Genomic DNA, 20,374 nt, shown 5'->3' with positions numbered 1-20,374 from the left:
GCCAGAGATAGATAACTCTAGGAAGCTACCATCTCTCCAGACTTGGCTTTTGGGTTTTGTTTTTTTAATTTCCTTTTCCATTAGTGGGGATGAATTTGCATCAGTCTGTCCATAGAGCTCTAGCCATTTCAGCTTGTGACTAGTGGAATGTTTTGTCTGAGTGGCCCCTAGAAAGTGGGAAGTCCTTGTTGACTTCGCCTTCTCAGCATCAAAGTTCTCCACCCTCTTCGTTTAAACTTGCCTCCAGGTACAGGGATTGACCCTCTAGAAGTGTATTTTTATTGCAGGTAATAGGGGAAAAGCTCCCACCTATGATCATAGCTTAGTTGGGCCGGAATTGAACTTGAAGGTCTTAGGGAATGAGTTTGGGGGAGGTGGGGTTCTCTAGCTTGAAGCACCACCCTTATTGATTCTGCCTCTCCTCTTTTCCTTTATTATACCGTATACTAGTGCTTGGCTTTCTGGAAGGGGAAACGGGGAGGGAATGTAGGTGCCTTGTGGTCATCTTGGAAAGATGCAGGGGGAAGGGAAGTGGCCCAAGGCTGGACAAAAGCAGAGGCTGTGTTCTAGCAAGGTGCTGAAGGGCACAGTAGAGACCAGTAGGCTCCACTTGGGTTTCTGGCCAAATCCTAGACTGTCTTCTCAGAGAACTTCTTTGTGAGCACTTAGAGAAGGAATCAGTGGGACTCATCAGGAGCAAGCTGTGCCAGAGCAGCTCACTTTCCCTTGGACAAGATCTCCAGGGTGATGGGTGAGGACAGAGCTGGTGATGCCATCCATGTGTCAGCGGAGAATTGGAGGAAGTGGCTCCGTGTCTTTGAAGATAGAATGGAAACGTGGCCTAAAAGCTGGTGTCTGGACTGGTTAGACCCAGAGCTGGCAGAGGGAGTTTGTACAGATACTGAGCAGCCAAAGGAAGTTTCCTGGGATGCTGGCGAGATGGTCACCCAAAGCAGGGAGGTGAGGGGCTGGCATAATAGTTTTCAAGTTTTGCTGGAAGGTCAGAAAGTCAGATTCCTGAATGAAGGCAGATCTGCTCACCAGGGAGGAGGGTTTTAGGGACTGGAGAGAGCACGTTGTCAGTAGGGCTGGGTTTCACTGGTTACTTAGGCTGAGATAGGCCAGTTGGGCTGCAGGGCTTTTAAAATAAGGAATTTGAGGTTTTTGTGAATCACTCATGAGTTAGTGGAAGTAAAAAAATGGGAGGGGTTCTGCAGGGCTTTTCTGGGCACCCTTTTGGCTCTTAGCATCTAAAACTTGTAGATTGTTTGGAAATTGAGGTGAACCTGTTAAAGCCATTCTAGGAAGAAGCCAGCCCATTAAGGGCAGTACCTGTTGCTCTGCCCTCAGTGGGGCCAATAGTGTATGACTGAAATTCAAAGGCCGTTTCAGAAAGGTGTAGGACGTATTTTTTCTCCCTTTAGTAGCAAGAATGTAACGTTCATTGAAATATTTGACTTACCAAAACATCTTTTGTGAGAATCCTGGATTGAGGAATTTACTTGAGGTCATATGTGCCAAGGGAAGGGCATTTTTGTTATAGTGTTTTCAGTTTTTTATTTAATTTCAGGGCTGTTAAAAGACAGATGTGAGGGTATAGAGGGGTATAGACTGTTAGTATTTGGGATACATGACTTGTGTCCTGGCTTCAAATCTATAGGATTTAGGTACCCTTCTTTGCGTTTAGCTTTGCTGACTAGAGGAGAAAACTGATGGATGCCTCGGCCTTCTAGGGGCAGAGCCCAGCGGAGAAGCTTTCTTTCCTTTTCCCCCATTGAATCTGGAGCAGTCTTCCATAAAATTAGCAGTGTTTCAAGTTTCTGTTCTAGCTAAGGCGAATGTCTGTGGTTCACTGATTGAGTATGTGTAGGCCATTTCTGTGGATAGGACAGGGGTGGGTGGTTCTGGTGGTGTCTACCCTGGGAGGCAGGTATTAATGGTATTAGAACATTTTACGGGCAGGGCTGAGTGAGGCTTGGAGATTTCTCTTGTGGTCACACAGGGATGATCAGGAGAGGTCTCAGAAACAAGACTGATGGTTTCCAGTCCAGGTCTATGTTGGATTCTGCTCACGGCCACTGTCCAAACCCAGAACGACACTGGAGAGAGGAGGGTAGAATGTGAGAAATCAAGAAAGGCAGGGAATGCTTCTAAGAGTTAGAACTGTGTTCTCAGAATATTGGAGAGGCAGAGTGGGGGTAGAGAAAGACACCCTGGACCCAGAGGTGGAGACTTGGCTTCCCTCCCTCAGTGACCTTTGAGAGGCCCTTCACTTCTGGGGCGCCAGAAGGAGGAGACAATGGGGGTAGAACATTGCATGCAGCCAACTGTGTGAGGTATTGATTAATTTTTATGAACTATTTTTTTTTTAAAGAAAAAAGTAAGGAATTGATCTCTAGAAAGTGAGGATATTTTGAAGAATATGGGTCATGTGAAAAAAATCATCAAACTTTGAAATAGATGAGGAGATTGTTCTAGATAAGCAAATTTCACTCTTTGTAGTCTTAGAGCCCCTTGATACTCTTTAAAATTATTAAGAACCTTTCAAAGAGTTTTTGTGTATGTGGGTCAGAGCTATAGATATTTACCATCCTAGAAGTTAAAATGCCTCAATATGATTATGAAGCTAGCCTTGACCTTGTCGTCCCATCTCCTTGTCATCCCGTCCCCTACACTTCCCTACCCCTTCAACCCCAGTCCCCAGTATCCCCTGGATGTTTGCCATAATTTGTTCGGATTGTGTAAGGTGGCCTAGCCTCCAAAGAACACCAGTAGACTGGGGCCTCAGATTTTAGTTCACATCCAGCCAGAGGCCCTGGCAGCTCTGTGGCCGTGATTGAGCCAGCTTCTGAGTGTCAGTTATTCCCGTCTCGGGTGGGAGAGGGGCAGCTTCTGTTCTCTTGGCCCCATTCACTGGGGAGCAGGTGGAACAAGAAACATCATTTTCTGTAGCACCTTAAGGTGCACTTCCTCTTTGGGAAAGTGAGCGCTGAGCATCATCAGAGGAAAGGGCATCCCATTGTGCTGGGAGGGCTTGGGGGCTGGAGCTTGGTTTTTGTGTCCCCAGCCCCATACACATGGCTAAGTGATAGATGGTCATGGATTTCAAGGGGTTTTTAAAGATCAGTAAGACTCCATTTTTTTCCCCTTTAATAAACTTGTCCTCCCTGTCTCCTCTACCTCCCTTTTTGGTCTTCTGGTATGCACTTGGACCAGATCATTGTTGTCTTCCCTGTATTTTGGCATTGCTGTTATCCCACACCTCATCCAGCCTTGATCCTAGGCCCATGTGGGCAGATATGGGGGGAACTTTCCTCCCCCCAGGCGGTTCAGAAACAGTGTGTGACTTGGCTAGGTCCCAGGGAGGTGCCCAGGCCCAAGACCTCACCGTCCAATTGGAAGCCAGGTTTTCAGCCCCTCAGTCTGGCGCTCTTGGCTCATTGCATCTATCATCTCTTCCTTTTTTTTTTTTTTTTTTTTGCCAACCTCCATGATGTCCTTGTGCCCCTGATGTGTTTGGCTGCTGTTCGTTGTGGTCTGTCTGTGTTGCTTCCCATTCCTATACCTGACCAGTGGTGCTGTGAACACATTTGTACAAATAAATGTTTTTAGCTTCTTGACTCAAGTATAAGCCCTAAATGTGGAATCACTATGTCAAAGGAGGAGCAATTTGATGCATCTGTTTTGAGTAAGTCACATGAGTGGACTGTACCCTCCCAGGTTTTCTTAGAGTAGTTTTAAGTATGAAATGTATTAAAATGCTTTCCCTTTGCCTGCATGATGAAACTTGGTGTTTATAGCAAAGCTTAAATATTATCATTTTTTTCTTTCCAAAATAGCTTTTGCCTACCAAAAAATTTTGGGAACCTGATGATTCCACAAAAGATGGACAAAAAAGCGTCTTTCTTGGGGACGATGAATGGAGAGAGACTGCTTGGGGTACTCCTCGTAAGTGATGACTTTTCTGTGACTCACTGCTCCACTAGTCCTCATTTCCTTATGCTGACCTCACCAAGAAGGTGGTAGTGACATTCCTACTATTGAGGATTTAATGTTTTAAGTCTAACTCCAGAGCACATACCTACCTGCCACTTTCCAGATCCCTAGCTAACAGCCCCCTTGTGACTTGAAAGATATTGACAAACTAACTTCACCATAGGGGAGGGCACCCCCAGCATGCATACTTGACCTTTGCCTGCCTCTAAGGCCCTACTCAGATAGGAGGGATGGGTGAGAGCAGACCACACCAGGAGGATTCTGAGATTGTCCAGGTCGGGGAGGAGTCCCTGTGGAGAAAAATGAACAGCTCAGTTTGCATTTTAACTCCTGAGAGTAAAGGGAATGGGATAGGCTGCTTTTTCAGCCTTAGCATGGCAATTAGAGGTCCCCTTCCCTCTCTGCTGTCTGCTTCTTCTGATTTCCTGTGCTTAGTGTCCTCCCTGTGCGCTGCCTGGGTCCATGATCTGTTTGTGATGTCTCCCCCAGTGGACTTGGTGGAAACCTTTCCCTCTTGGGGTTCTCTAGCACCCCTCCTCTACCTCTCGTGTGGATGGGGGGTGGCTTTGAGAAAATAGAAGCTCTTCTCCTCAGTCTGTACCCCCAAGCCTTTGGCCTCACGTCCCATCCTCTCCTTGTCTCTTTTGCCAGAGCCCTTCTTATCTCATCCTTTCGAGGAGCTCAGCTCATCCCAACAAGTCTAGTGCCAGTGAGAGTTTGGAAGGGCTTCAGGACTCTGAATTTCTGAATTGAGTGGCCTTTCCCAGGCTTCCTCCTTCTCCATGCTCTGCAGCATTTGACACTTGACCCCTTGCCTTCCTGCTGCTCCTTCATTGTTGTCCTCCCCCTCCACACATGCTTCTGTTCAGCCTTTCTGGCTGGGTTGTCCTCTGGGTTCTGGACCCACTTCCTCTTCTGGAATTTCTCTTTTTGGTGATCTTATTAGCGCCAGTGGGTCCAATTTTTTCTGGACAGGCTGCACTGGGGCCCAGAGGCATCTCAAACTCCAAATCTGGCACACTTGCCTCGCCCCACACCCAACCCCACTTTTTAATTTCCCTGATTGATTTGGACACTGCTGTTCTCACAGTTACCCTAGAGTCCTCATTCTTGTACCTTCAGCCCCTCCCAGTGTTGGCGCATTTCTCAGCTTAGGGCAGGAGCCTTCTCCTGCCTGATATTTCACATCCCACTACTTCCCCTTGTCAACCTTGGTACAAACCCCGGAGGTGAAGGCCTCCACCTTGCTCGAGTTTTTCCTCAGGATTTCTTATTGCCCAGCTGCCCAGACCATGTTCCTGAAGGATCAGGCTCACTTGCCATATCTCCTCCTGTCTGAGAAGCTCCCTGGTCAGCTGGAGAGGCCCAGTTTGGCCCACCTTCTCCTCCTTGGCTGCTCTTCTCTCACCTGCCCTGGGCCTTCCCCCCAGCTCAGAGTGACTTGCTTTCTCTCTCTGTTTATTTCCTGTCTACAACCAGGTCAAGCTTGTACGTATGTGGTCATTCACATGTTTATCCTTCAGATGGGTTGTGTTTTTGAGAAGGGGAAGGAGCTGCTGAGGCCTGTGATGTGGAGTGGACACAGTTGGGCAGGTCTGGGCTCCGGGGTGGCTTGGCTGTGTGCACCGGGATGAAGAGTCCTGAAGGTACAAGAATGAGGCATGTAGGGGGACTGCCCTTCTTGTGTTGCCTTCTGTGTCTCCAGTCCTTAGCAGCAGCAGTGCCTGTGGGATCTTGGCTTCTGCAGTGGACTGGAACACACAGTCACTAGTGTCTTTCAATGCTGAGCTCCAGTGCTACCTCCTTCCCATAGGAAGCTTTTCTTGACCACTCCCCGCCAGCCAAACCAAACTCAAGTGAGCGCATTTGAGCGCGACTGTGCACATACCTCTGGATGCATTCGTTTCTGTTTGTTCCCCTTTGCTGCTACAGCGCAGGTTCCTGGAGAACAGGGACTTTGCTTGTGGTGTTTGTGTGCTGGCACAGAGCTTGATCCAGAGATGCTTAGTTAATGCTCGCTGGAGAAGCGTCCACCTTGCACTGTTTGTGTGTGGGCGTGGACTTCTGATTCTACAGGAGAATGTTAAAAGAGATTTTACTTGGTGGTGAGTTTTCTAGGAGATGCTGTGGAAGGTTTGAAGCAGCTCATTTGACTAGATTTCCAGAATGAATTTGTCTTTGAGAGTAGAATTGAGCGCAGCCCCACGCTACTTTGAACGGCGCTTGCGGAGTCGAGTTGTAGAGTCATGATAGCGGTTAAATCCATATGATGTTGGAGTTGTTGTTAAACTTTTCACATTTTGGAGTGAAAATGGCTCAGTCTTTTATTATTCAAGCCTAAAATTCCTTAAGACAATCGTTAAGCACTGAATAATTCCGCCTGACTGAGTGGACCAGTTCAGAGGCAGATGATGCCCTTTTTAACAGAAATCAGGGCATTTGTAGTTTGTGTCAGGAAGCCAACTTGTGACACCCTTAGGTCGGTGCGTGTGAGCAGTTGGCATTCTTATCTAAATGAAGGAGTCCTAGAGACATTAAAGATTAAATTATGGGAATTGCATTTAAAGAATGAAAAATTAGAGGCACGAATTCAACCAGATTTTTCATATTCAAGCTCTATTTCTTTATGTAAATTTAATGCATGCTTTGCCAGAACTTTGGCTACTTTGTTTTTTTCTTTGAAACTGTATATTATAAATTTTGAGATTCTTTTCATTTTATTTCTGAAAATTCACTGAGGCCCAGGTACCTTCACTGTGTTGGTGGTCATTTTAGTTTCTTGTATTTAAGTAGAAAGCTTTGGGAAGTGAACCATTTCTCATTCAGTTAGACGTTTCTGTTTATGTTCAGTTTGGATAGTTGGGAAATCAGCATTGTGCTAGATAATCGCTCACAGCGTACATTAGCTGTATATTTTTGTTTTTTAAAATGCAGTAACGTGTTCTGATAACAACTGCGTAGTTTTAATTTTGGAAAATCTTATATGGTGTTTTTAATTCTGTTGGGGTATTGATGGAGTTTATCAAAGTCAAGAGAAAATTGCTGTTTTCTCCAGGCTTGATCAGAAACTTTGAATGAACGGGTGAACAGAAAGTAGGTGCTGGGCACTTACAAAGTAAAGCAGAGACAGTCCCTTTGCCAAGAGCACTCGCACTCTGATGGGGGAAGGCTCCCCAGGGAAAAGACGTGGCCAGCCAGAGGTGTTTGGATGTCAGAACTGAGCATGGGCCAGCACTTGCAGCTCCAAGTTGAGGGGCCTAAGATGTGGACCTCTGCTGTAGGCAGCCCTCCTTCTTCCAAAGTTCCCCTGTTGGGGGGACCACCATCCTCCCAGTCAGTCCATCTCCTGACTCGTGCATCCTCCTTGAGCCCTCACTATCCAGTCAGTTGTCAAGTCTTGGTGATCCTTGTAAACCTCCCCAGTACATGTATGCTCCTTTCTTCTGACTCTGTCGCTGTCTTGGTCCAGGCGCTTATGACTTCATGCCTGGACTGTTGTAATAGCCTGCTGGGGAGTCTGCATGCCTACAGTCTCCCCTCTCCAGTCAGCTTTCCACTGAGCTGACAAATGAATCTCTCAGTATATTATCTGACCTTGTCACTCCACTGTCATTTCCCAGCTAGCTGTTCCTGGACTGCTCCATTGTCCCCAGAAACTTCATCTTGCAGCATCTGAAGCTCCCATCTCCTCAGCACTCCCTTTTCCCCTCTTGGAGAAGATAGAGGTGGACATTGGGGAACCCATTGCAGGTCCTTCATCAGTAAAGGGGCCACTGGCAGTGAGACTTGATCATGCCCTGAGTCCCCTTTTCCCCAACCACTGATGAAATCCCCAAATGAACTAGGCCAGAGGGAGAAGAAAAGAGGTCCAAGGATGGAAACCTGAGAGATACCTAGTGTTAGAAGGTGTGGTGTGGTCAGGAGAGGATCCAACAAAGGAGATACAGGAGGAGTGGTCAGAGAGGGAGGAGAAGAACCAGGAGAGAACGTATCCTGAAAACCTAGAGAGAAGAAAGAATCCAGGAGGAGAGCATACCCAGCAGAGGCTGCAGAGAGGCCAAGGAGCGTGAGGATAGAGATAAGGCCACTGGACCTGGGTACTAAGAGATTACCACTAACTTTAAGAGAGAGCAGCGTGGGTGGAATAATGAGGTTAAGGAGAGATGGAAAGGAAATAGAGGCGCTGATTGTGAATGACCTTGCTGAGGAGTTTGACCATCGAGACAGAGGAGCAATAGGATGATAGCAGGGATGGGCAGGCCAAGGCTAGGGGAGACACATCTATAGGCAGGAGGGAGAGATTGAGGGCAAGTGAGAGGGGGGGCATTCTGCTGGAGGAGATGGGTAGAAGGGGATCCTCCCTGGTCAGGATTCAGGCCATTAAGGAGCAAGTAAAAGTTGGTCCGTCTTCACTTGGAATTTAGTGTCATAGAATTTCAGAGTTGAAAGTGTATCTTGGCCATCTATCCTGGTCAGTATCTGAATAAGAATATCCTCTTCACTGTACTTAGGAGCATAGTAATGTAACATCTAGAACTAAGGAGCCTGTAGAGGCCATCCAGTCTATCTCCCTCTTTTTACAGATGAGAGAGAGATTCTGAAATGTAGCTAAGACTGCACGGCTAGAAAGTGCCTGAGGAAGGATTGGAACTTGGGTCTTTTGGATTCCAAACCCAGTGCTCTGGCCTGTGCCAACTAGCTGGCTTTTTTAAGTGAATAATTCTATTTCTGTAGCTAGTTAGCTGGCTACATATTTTCCTATGGATTAGATTGACTAGAGAATGAGCTGAGATTTTGCACTCTGTTGGGAACCATTTATAAAACTTGGTGACAGAAGTTCCTTGAATAAAGTTTGGCCTTAGTTACTATCTGAGTTTGTGTTATGTCATTGTCTATACTTTCACTTATCTTAAACGTCTTTATCCTTTTTCCCCTGGCATCTAGGATGCCCAGTGACTGGAGCAATGGGCCTGGAGTCAGGCCTCACACACTTAGTATGTACTAGTGCCCTGGGCACATTCCTTCATTTTTGTCTACTTCATTTTCCTCTTCTGGAAAATGCGGATCGAGTAGTAGTTACCTCCTAGGGTTGTTGAGGGTCAAATGAAATAATTTTTGTAAAATGCTTAATATAGTGCTTGGCACACAGGACTTGTTATATCCATGCTAACTTATACACACGCATACTCAGAGAATGTTTTCCTTCTTTGCCTCTCTCCCTTCTATAGTGGTAATAAAAGTAGTAATAAAAAGTTTAAAAGTACCGCTCAAGTTAAAATGATTCATTTTTATCTGCATGGAAAGTTGCAGTGCTAGGAATTGGCCTGTTTATAAATCTTTCTTAAAAGAAACTAGCTAGTGGGGTAGATAGCTTGGAATTAGTGGTCTTTGAAAAGTTGTTCATCTTGTGGGTGAATATAATGTGGCTTGTTGACACCTTACGGTGTGAGGTGTGATGATGTGACTGCCTCCCGTTGGGGGGGTATCAGTCTCTCTCCCTTCCCCTGGCTTGTCCTAATTGTTCTTTTTTTGGAATTATTTTCCTCAGGTGCCTGGGAGCCCCTGGGTTGGCCCCTAGGCCTCCATCTTACCTGCTATTTTAACCTCTTCCCCTGTAGCTGGATTTTTTCTAAGCCGCTTTCTCTAAAGAGCCTTCGTTGTCTGAGCACCTGTCCAATGAGCATCCTCCCGTCCAGCTGACGTTGAACAGTATTTATACTAAACTATGGCAGGGCTTTCTTCCCCTCTGTTATCTCATAACCTCTTTGTTTAACTCGGAAGTTGACGTAGTTTTCATTTTATTTTCTCTTCCAAACAGACCATTCGATGTCCCAGCCTATTATGGTACAGAGAAGACCTGGACAGGGTTTTCATGGAAACAGTGAAGTAAATGCAATTCTGTCTCCTCGATCCGAAAGTGGAGGTCTTGGCGTGAGCATGGTAGAATATGTATTAAGTTCTTCTCCTGCAGATAAATTGGATTCTCGATTTAGGAAAGGAGCTTTTGTAAGTACCTCTATGCTTGGAAGAAAACCTCAGTTCTTTGCTTGTGTCTAAAATTCGGTTCTGTTTCTGTTTTCTTCATTTTTGGCTGTCTTGAATACGTTTACAAAAGATGCCTAGTTCTTGTCTCCAGTCCTTTTTATTTAAGGAACCCTAAAATGGAGAAAGAGAGGAGCATTTGGGGAGGGATTTGGGCTTCCTTGTGACATAAAGTGTAAGCCTCAGTAACTTCCTCAACCAGTCTTCAAGATGAAATTTTAATTCCTTGTATGGGAGCCCTTCACATTGCAATTTGAATGTGGCACCTTGTAATCTCTCTGTGAAGCAGTCAGCTTACCTTGTGGTGTTAGTGTTTTCCTAGCCCCGCTATAGTTAAGGTTGCCTTAGCGCTTCCATTATAAATGGTGATGGTTTTATATTCCAATTCTGGCCTTTGGTAAACAAGGGAACCATTCCATTCAACTTTGAAGTGTATTTGTTGTTTCTGTGCACTGCAGTGTAGACTCAGGTCACCTTATGGTGCCTTTTTTGTGTGCTATTAAAATTTCAGAATCAAACAGATTCTTTCTCCTCAGGGCCCTAGAGATGCTGAAACAGATGGACCTGAGAAAGGAGATGAGAAAGGCCAGGCTTCTCCGCTTGAGGAGGACACAGACAGAGATCTTAAACAAGGAGATGAGGAGGATTCTAGAATAAAAGGCAGAGGGTTGCCAAATGGACTGGATGCCGATTGCAAAGATTTTAAGTAAGATTTTCACTTTCTCCAGAAGACAAGCATGTCCTTACTGGGCTGTGGGGCTCATTCAGATGCTCTCCCAGGGGCCTCCCATTCTGCCTGGGTCACCACTGCCCGGGGCTACTTGGGAGCGAGGCTAGTTGGTTTTCTCAGAGCCTTTGGATCCTCAGAATAATTCTTGGGAAATGCAGGTCTTTGGCAGCATTTCAGATGAACAGCACTGTGATCGAGAACTCGTATTTGTTTCGTTTTATTCTCCCCTGCCCAACAGTGCCTCCTCTTGTCTGAGCTCCTGGTGGTGAATCCTCCCTTCTCCTCGCCCTTCCTCTCCCTCCTCCTTCTCTTCCTTCTCTCCCTCCCTCTTCCTCCCCTCCTTTTCCTCATCCCTTTCATAGTTTGGCCAAAAACAAAATGACAGCCTTAATGCCACGGAGAAGCAACGATCCTGCCACAACCCTGTTGCAGGAGATCGTATTGGTTTTGATGACGAGAAGACAGTAGATGGTGGAAACTGGGAAGTTAGCCTGAAGAATGCCCTTGGTTGCTTTGAGGAAGTAACGTGGCCCAGTCATCTGCAGATGTACTTGATCTTTCCCTTCCAAGGCTTGGTTCTTAGAGCACCAAATTTTCTAAATTTTACAAATCATTGCTTCCTATTGATTTCCTGTTTATCAGCTTGTCTCGAAGCAGATACTAAATTAATTGTGTCTCAAAGCCTGTTATCCACATGTCCAGAGGGACTCGTGTTTAGAGCTGTTGCTTTTAGATAGCCGTAGTGAGGGAGATGTTGGCATAGAATGATTTTAAAATCGGACACGGCCCCCGGGCTGAGTGCAGAACAGCGTCCCAAACCAGTGAGCCCCCTTGGAAAAAAGAAACCACTTGAGTGAAAGGCCAGGATTACGCTGGGAAAATGCGCCTGGCACTCGCTCCCAGCTGCAGGCCAAGACTCCATGTCTTTATAATTGAAGTGTTAAAACAACATTAACTATAGCAAGAAAAACAGCACCACGGAGAGGGGCAGAGCCTGAGCAGGAGCCACGAGAGGCCGGCTCCCTGGCGGCAGCTTTCGTTTTTAAACAAATTAAGATGTGTTTGGTGGGGGGTACTGTGATTTGGGTTTTCTGCAGAGACGTACTTGGCACTTGGACGAGTGTTCTCTTTCTGTTCTGTGTTAATAGTGCTGTCATTTTTTATGTTACCAAGTAGATGGATTCAGCCTCAGTTACTAGGTGACAGACCAGAGCATCCTGATGGTCAGATGGAAAAGGTGGCTCTCCAGGGCTCACCTGTGGGACTTGGAAGGTTTTGTCCATTCCGCTCTGTTCTTCCTGTTTATGCAGCGTGGAAATGAGCCTGAGCATTAGCCTGAACGAGAGCCCAATGTGGCTTCTGTTTATGGCTCGATTTGTAGGCTTGCCCCTGATATCAGTGTATCTGGAGAAGAACTCAAGGTGTTAAAGGTCCCAACAAGGGGCCCTGTGGTCCACTGCCATCCTAGGATGTCTTCCCCCTCTCTGGGGCCTTGCCTGCCCTCAGACAAGCTCATCTCCACTTGCTCTGCTCCATCTGGACCACAAGGGGGCCGTGTCCTGATCTTGCCACCACTCACAGATCCATCATGCCCCTGTCTGTGACCTCTGCCATGCTGATCCCATTCTTTTGTCACACCGCCTCTCCCTCTACCTTGTAACCCCACTTGTAACTTGTTCTTTGTCCTTGCTGCAACCTCCACTTGGCCTGCTCTAGCCACAGCCTCCTTTCCCCATCTCAGCCCTTTGGAGAACCAGTTCACCTCCTATCTTCTCCTTGCTGACCTTGTCCTGCCAAGCCTCAGGCCTGCATCTCTCTCACTGTCCTCTGTTTTCACTCTCATTCACAGTCTGCTGAATGAAGCCGTGCTTACTTGAGTCAGCAAGGTGGACACGTCCCTATGTGACACACCGTCACCTTCCATCCCTCCACAAGCTTCCCATGGCTCCCCCTCCATACCAGTCCCCCAGCTGAGAGTCTAGCCTCATACTTCACTGAAAATATTGATGCTCTTTGAAGAGAGCTCCCTCTCCTCTCCTCCTCAGCAGGATCTTTCTGGAAGTCTGAAGGCCCTCCTCTTCGGAAGGGCAGGCCCCTCTTAACTTGGCAAGTGATCCCCATTCCATCATATCTAATGCAGCAAATTGCCATACCCATCATCTTCTGATTTGTCTTTAGCCCCTCCTTACCTGCTGGCTGCTTCCCTGCTCCTCCACACTTTCATGTCTCTCTTCCCTTTACTGACCCAGTTTCCTGAGAAGGCCATCTCCAGTAGGTGCGTCTGCTTCATTCACCCTTCCTATCTCCCTCGCTTTCTGTAGCCTGCCTTCCAGCCTCATTATTTGGGATGGCTCTCTGGGTTGACAATTCTAATGGTGTTTTCTCAGACCCCATCGTACTTGGATCCTTTCTTTTCCCTGGGTTTTCCTGGGCCTTCTCTTTATCTGACAGCTCCTTCCTTTTGGGTTCTGCCTGTGTCCCCAGGTCCCTATGCTGGGCTTCTCCTCCTCTCCATGAATTCACTTGGTGGTCTTAACCAGCCCAGTGTGACCTCCAGTCTCCCATCCTCTCTTACCTCATTGTCCTCCTCGATTTAAACTTGGTAAGGCCCAACTCATCCTCTTCCCCCAAAGCTTTTCTGTCTTCCCAGGTTCACTATTCTTGGCTCCCAGTCTTGATGGACTCCAGGTTCCCTCTTGTCCCCCCGTGGTTGCTACCTTTGCCCACCTTTTTCTCTCTGCCCTCTTCACCTGACACTGCCATTTCCACATGGGGCAGGCTCTCATCACACCCAAGAGCCTGCTAGTTTCTTCTCATTCAGTGTCACTGGACTCTTTGCTCTGGCTTCCCACTCTCCTGCCTCAGTTCTCTCCCTCCTCAGTTTATCCTCTCTCTACCTTGTTTGTACGTACTTCAGCATGAGGGCAGACACTGTCTCGCCACAGTGCCTGGCACATAGTAGGCATTTAGGAAATGTTTGTTGATTGACTGGGAGGGCCCTGGGACTTGGCTTCTGGAAGGGCCTCTGCTTGGAGAGTGGGAATGAGGGCAGACAGAAGTCATGGTGGGGACAGGGTCAGTGTTGTAAGTGACAGGAGCAGTTCAAGTGAAGGAATGGGTTTTTTCTCTCTTTATTTAGTGTCCAAAGTTTCCAGCAGTATTATGGAAGAGGCCTGGCAGGGGGAAAGGTCGTTGTGTGATACTGGAAACTGTTTGCACAGAAAAGTCAGGGGCATCTGCTTGTGTGTATCCTCCTTATCCCTGGACGCAAAAGAGGATCATTTGGGCGAAATGCCTGAACAAGCCCAGGGGATGGGTCTGTGGAGGCAGCTTGTTCTTTCTGCTTTGTTCAAGGACCCAGATCTGGGGGGTGGAGAGCTTTGCTTCAGAAGAGCCACCGTCTCTCTGCCGACCTTTCTCCTGGACACATGTTAAGCCACGTTTTTGGTGTAGATGGCTGAGCCTTCTGTCTCTTGGCCAAATGATGACCCTAGAAAACCTGAGGAGTCGCTCCTGGAAGTTCTTTCAAAATGAAAGTTCAGGGTCTTTTTTTCCTTATGAAAGCTGGAGTTGGATTTCCATTCCAGTGCATTCTGTTGTGGTTGACAATAATTTGTTTGCTCTCTTATCTTCAAAGTAGCAAGAGACAGCTTGGGGGCAGTGTGCAGAGCCCTGGGCCTGGAGAGTCAGGAAAGCCTGAGTTCAATTTTAGCTGTGGGTCGGGACAAGTCCTTTCACTATTGTCTCCCTCAGTTTCAAGTGTAAAGAGGGTTTAATAGCCCTTACCTTACCTGCCAGGCTTGTTGTGAGGATCTGATGAGATACTATTTGGAAAGTGCTTAGCCTTGTACATATTCCATGCCATCTTTGTCACTGCCTCTATCACCTGCCTCTCTTTGTCTCCATTTCTTCACCTGTTGGGGATAATCACCCCCACTCCGCAGGATTGGGAGCACTTTGGATTAGTTGGCCCTCATGTTCTCTTTTAACTCTTAATCCTCGGTTCTGTGAGTAATTCAGCAGTGCCAACAACTTAGAACCTCTTCCAAGGTACTGTGAGTAGTTCTAGCTTACCATGAAATGGGAGGTTCCATTGGAGCTTTGAGTTGGCCATTCATGCACCAGCTTTGGTCTCTTCTGGAGACCCTGGGAGACCCTGATTCCTGGGCTGAGGTTCCTTAGGTCCCACAGGCCCTGGAGCCAAATGATGCCAAATTCCCTTTCTGGCTCTAATTAACAACATGGACATTGTGCAGTCCTTGACTATCTTGGGTTATTACATTGTGTTGTCTAGATTTGAGGCATTTCTGGGACCTTCTGTGTTTCTTTAGGACATTTGTAACCTTTTCCCTTGTTGCTGGGGGCTTTTTCATGCTCTGATCCTGCCTAATTCTCTTTACTTAGTCGTACTCCAGGAAGCCGCCAAGCTTCTCCCACAGAAGTAGCTGAGCGCCTGGGCCCCAATTCAAATCCTCCTGAAGGACTGGGTCCTCTCCCCAATCCTGCAGCTAATAAGCCCCTCGTGGAAGAGTTCCCCAGCCCTGAAGCCCAGACTTTGGATGCCATGGAGCAGGTGGGCCTGGATTCCTTGCAGTTTGACTATCCTGGAAACCAGGTGCCAATGGACTCTTCAGGAGCTGCTGTTGGCCTCTTTGACTACAGCTCTCAGCCACAGCAGGTAACTCGGCTTACCAGGATGATTGGTGCTGCCTACAAGGAGGGTGAGGTCTACAAGGAAAGCTCAAGTGGGCCTCTTTTTGTCTCCTAGCTCTTTCAGAGGACCAGTGCACTAACCGTCCAGCAGTTAACGGCCGCTCAGCAGCAGCAGTATGCGTTAGCTGCGGCCCAGCAGCCGCACATCGGTGAGTGGGGAGCACAGCGGGGTGGGGGGGGGGCGGGTGTCCTCTTGAGCAAAGCAAGCAAAGGTTTTATGAGAAGACCCCTGGAGGACCATCTTCTGTTTTTTGGTACAAGGTCAGGGCTGAGGAATGCTTCCCTCAGGACCTGGGCATTGGCCAGGCTTGTGGCTAAAGAGCAGCGGTATTTTATACACTTAGGAAGAGTTAGAGAGTAATGCCACCCTGGAGCAGTGGAATGGGGGCAGGGAGAGGAGGACCCTAGCCAGGCTACCAACACCCTCCTCATGGGGATCAGCACCATGCTTGGGACTGCTTGGAGGCTGTCCTGGGGTCATCCAGCCCTGTGATTCTGGGCCAGTAGCTGAACTGCTGCCTCCTGCATCTGTCAGATGGGCTGATCTTGAGGATCAAACTAGATCCTCTTTGGAAAGCTCTTAGCACAGTCCCTGGCAAACAGTAGGCTCTCTCTAAATGTAAACTCTCATCATCTGCTGTGTCTGAGACTCGAGACTCTTTGGTGGCTATGGCCAAGTCACTCCCCTCTACCTAGTGTTGTTGTCAAGGCCAGATGAGAACGTGGGGCCGTGGGTTGTAGGATCAGACAACCCAGAGCAAGTTATTGGAGATGTTATCTGGCTAAGGCTTTGAGCACTGGCTGCAGGATGTACAAAGGAAGCTCATTTCCTGCAGGTGACAGAAGGTCTTGGGGATCTGTGAATTTGTTTTCTTAGCTCTTGTTCCTGCTCTTTCTCCAGATTCCCCTTAGCCTGTGAGGAGCTCTTGGTCCAGTACTCTAACTTGCAGGCATTGGGAGCCTGGGGCAGGATGAAAGTTGGGGGCCCTAGGGCCAGATCTCCCATATGTCTCCCTCAGGTGGAGGAGGAGCCTCGAGCAGCCCTGATAGCTTCCTCCTTGGGGCTGGGCCTGAGGCCTGCTCTTTGCAACTGCAGCTTCCTGGAGCTGTGGAGAGGAGGAGTAGGCACATGAGGCATGTTGCCCATTAAGGGGTGAAGTCCTTGCTTCCCATATCTTTAGAAGGGCTGTTGCCAGGGCATAACATTGGTCAGGAACCCTCTCTGTTTCAGTCTACCTCCTGAGCACTAGAGCATTTGCAAAAGCAGATGTTCTTATTAAGCTCTTGGCTCAGAAACAGTCTGAGTTCTACCACCCGCTGTGGCTGTTTTGCCTTTTGCTTGCTCTTCCTGAGGCCGTTCCTTCCGTTTCAGTTGGTTTAGGACCCAGGGGAGAGGCATGAAATGAGGACTCCTCCCCCAGCGAGTGGGTTTTTTTGATGCTTTTATCACTTCTCAGTGAGTTCTTGGAACCTTTTTTCCTGTCTCCATCCACAACCCAGTATAACCAACCTGTAACAAATCTGGTAAGGCCAAACAGTCTGCTGGCCATGGCTGAAGTGGGGTGCTTTGTTCCCCACCTGGAATCCAAGGCTTTCTGCCAAGAACAAGGCATTACAGTGAATGATGGCTGGGGACTGTGGAACTGAGCCAAGTCCAGAACTTTTATTAAGAACCTCCTGTGTACCAGGCACTGAGCTTAGCCTTGGAGGCAGAAAGAAAGGCAGAAAGCAGCCCATGCTTTAAATTTCTTGGTGTGATGGAGGAGGACACAGGCAGACAGGTGTTTGAGAGTGTGTGTGTCTGCCTGCAGATAGATGGGGAGCTAAGGTTGGGCACTGAGTTGGGAATTCTGATTTCTGCAAATGGTGTTTTCCTATTGATGTGGCCCTGCACCAGTTTACGCAAGTTGGTTTTCATATTCCTTGTTTCTTTCTGTGTAAAAAATGTTCCATGACCTTCACCCATCAGAGAAGGAGAGCATTTCAGAGCCGTTGTTCTTGCCTAGTCAAACTGAGACACAAAAGGCCTCCCTGCTAATCCCGAATGGAGAGTGCTCATGGCCCCTGCTTTAAGGGTTCCGGGAGAGGGCGACAGCTGACCTTACTAGAAAGCTTTGCCTCTTGGCAGTTTGCTTCCTCTGTCCTTGGAGTCTGTTAAATTAGACACAACTCGAAGACGGCGGGTGGGCTGCTGGGCCTGGATCAGGTCACGTACAGCCTTGGACACTTACTAGCTGTATAATGTCTGTTATTTTTCAGTTTCCTCATGTGTAAAATAGGTATAATAATAGAACCACATAGATCAAATAAGATAATGTACGTGAAATGTTTTACAGACCTTGAAGGAATAGAAATTTGCTATTATTAAGCTAACACTATACACTTTATTGCAGTACAAAACAGCATGAGTAGCCTGTACATAGAGCAGGCATGTAGAGTCACACAACTGTGGATGGTGATTTACAGAAAGGGGCTGGGCATCTTCACACAGGAGCCTTGACCTGAGTCCAAGGGAAGCATGCTGGGGCTGCCCTGGGAACTTAGGGTCTTTTTTCTCTCACTCCCTAATTCTTTGTTTTAATAATTCAAATTATTTTGAAATGAAAAACCACCTTCTTTCCCTCTCCCATTCTGACATCCTTCTGCTGTCTTGGTTCAGAACCCTTCAGGGAGGGAGCCTCTTGGAATCTTGTCACTCATCATCTTCGTAAGAGTTCTTTAGTCTTTCATGGTATCTGTTGTATATGTTGTTTGCCTGATTTGACTCACAAGTCTTCCCAGGCTTTTCTGAAACCTCGTTCATTATAGCACAGTCATATTCCATTGCAGTCATTAGTGCAACTTGGATAGCCGTTCCTCAGTTGATGAACATGCCCTTAATTTCTGATTGTTAGCCACCAACAAAAGAGCTGCTCTAAATATTTCTGTACATATGGATCCTTCTCCCTTTTCTTTGGTCTTTTTGTGGTGTAGACCTAGTAGTTGTGTTGCTGGGTCCAAGGGTGTGCACAGCTTGCTAGGCCTTTGGGCACAGTTGCACATTGTTCTCCAGAACAGCCTCCAGCATTCGCCAGTGAAGCAGCTTACGTTCTAGGTGGATGGAGAGAACACCTAAGAGGCAGCTGAAGAACAGGATGGAAAGGGTGGGGTAGCCGAGAAGGAGCTCAGCTGGGTGAGTGGGGGGGGCCTGAGGAGCCACAAAGCTGTGTGTGCCCGGTTGTTACCTCCAGAGGTCATTTCAAGGGCTTCTGGCCAAACCATTCTTCACCACTCCCACCCCCACCCCCGTTTACACACACCCACAACATTGTTTAAAATAGACTATTGTATATATGTTGTTTGGTTCCAGCGAAATGTGAAAAATAATAAAACTAGCCTTTTCATATCTCTTGAAATTGTGCCCAACTCTTGACAGACATTTCTCTTTGGATGCTCACAGCCCCGCTGGGGGGAGGTGCTATTATTCCCATTTTACAAATGAGGAAACTGAGGTAGACAAGTAAAGTGACTTCTCTAGGGTCACACAAGCTATGGCCACATTTGAACCCAAGTTTTACCAATTGCAAGTCTAGCACTCTATCCCCTTAAGGCTACTGATTTCTGTTTGTATTTAAGCCTGGCCTATTGTCTGGCACACAGAAAGTACTTCATAAATGCTTGATGGTTGATCATTTCACCCTTATTCACAAAACGGACGTTCCCTATATTTCCCCAGTGGATACTATTTGGTGATGGCTCCCAGTGCCCCTAAATAATCAACAGTACCTGTGACCATATGAACCCAGAGGTCAGATTAGGTGCCACAGAGAAACTAGGTGTGTGGAAAGCCACAAAAGTGTTGACTGGTGAGATTTTCAACAGTTCCCTGATCATCATCATCATCTTACTCAGGTTGAGAAGCGTCTTACTCTTTGTACATCTTAACCCCAAACAAGAGCTTCCAGTTTGGGAAACTTGTCTTGGCTGTATAGACAACGATCCATGGACCCTCTGGCAGGGGAATTGTGCAAGGGGACTGGAGAAACAGTCCTGGCATTATGCTCACTGCTGGAAACATGCTTTCATCCCCAGAGCTGTCTGTTAATAGTACCTTTGCAGATTAATTAGTAAATTCATGAATGATGAAGGTGACCAGAAATTGGTTAGAAATTGTGAGGCCTGCCTAGGCAAAGGAGAAGGGGTCCCAGGGCCTTACTCATGAGCGACTATGAGGATTCAAGACATGGCTGGTCCTCTTGTGTTAAAGAAGGGTCCCCGGGGGCTGTCATGGGACATGACTCTGAGCTCTGCAGCCAGTTGGGCTTTTGTGGGCTCAGCAAGAAAGGAGTGCTCTGTCCATTGGATGCTTGATACTATGGCCATGGTGTGGAAGAATACCACCCGGGACCTCCTTTTCAGTGTGACCCAGAGCATTTGGTTGGTTTCCAGTGAGATGACACGCTTGTAAATGTTCAGTGTAGATGGAAAACCCAAGTTCTTTCCCAGCCCTGACCCTCCTCATCCTGGTGCCAGTTCAGTGAAGTCAGAGATGGTGGCAGAAGGTGTCTTTGAAAGGTCTCACCAGGGATGGTTGGGGAAGGGAGAGCCCTGGGAGCACTGAGGAGAGGGAGCTTGTCACAGGCTTGCCTTACTGCAGTGAGGGCCGGCACCAATTTGTAGAGGATTTATCCTACCGGGATGGTTTTTCTCCACCTTTGTTCAGTACCAGGTACATGCTGAAGCATTTATCAGGCACCTACTGTGTGCCAGACACTCTACTGAGAGCTTTCATCCTTAAAATTACCCTGCAAGGGAGAACTATACTCTTACTGTACCATCAAGGACACAGTTAGACTGAAGTGAAGTAACTTGACCAGGATCACCCAGCTCGGAAGTGTCTGAGGCCACATCTGA

At 47.5% G+C, this 20,374-nt stretch overlaps 1 protein-coding gene across 11 annotated transcripts in view; it reads left to right on the top strand.

The window, feature by feature from the left end:
• PUM2 (pumilio RNA binding family member 2) overlaps positions 1–20,374 on the top strand; it is an 88,170-nt gene that overhangs the window by 30,385 nt on the left and 37,411 nt on the right. For all 11 annotated transcript variants that reach the window (XM_072647702.1, XM_072647634.1, XM_072647556.1 and 8 more), the window contains exons 3-7: positions 3,840–3,948; positions 9,815–10,002; positions 10,575–10,744; positions 15,173–15,446; positions 15,537–15,630. In XM_072647702.1, coding sequence (XP_072503803.1) covers positions 3,840–3,948; positions 9,815–10,002; positions 10,575–10,744; positions 15,173–15,446; positions 15,537–15,630 — 835 coding nt within the window. The remainder of the gene's footprint in view (positions 1–3,839; positions 3,949–9,814; positions 10,003–10,574; positions 10,745–15,172; positions 15,447–15,536; positions 15,631–20,374) is intronic.

The sequence above is a fragment of the Notamacropus eugenii genome, chromosome 1 (assembly GCF_028372415.1).
Source record: "Notamacropus eugenii isolate mMacEug1 chromosome 1, mMacEug1.pri_v2, whole genome shotgun sequence".
NCBI classification, from domain to species: domain Eukaryota; kingdom Metazoa; phylum Chordata; class Mammalia; order Diprotodontia; family Macropodidae; genus Notamacropus; species Notamacropus eugenii.
Note: the sequence above shows the minus strand (reverse complement) of the source record. Positions and strands in the feature narration are given on the sequence as shown.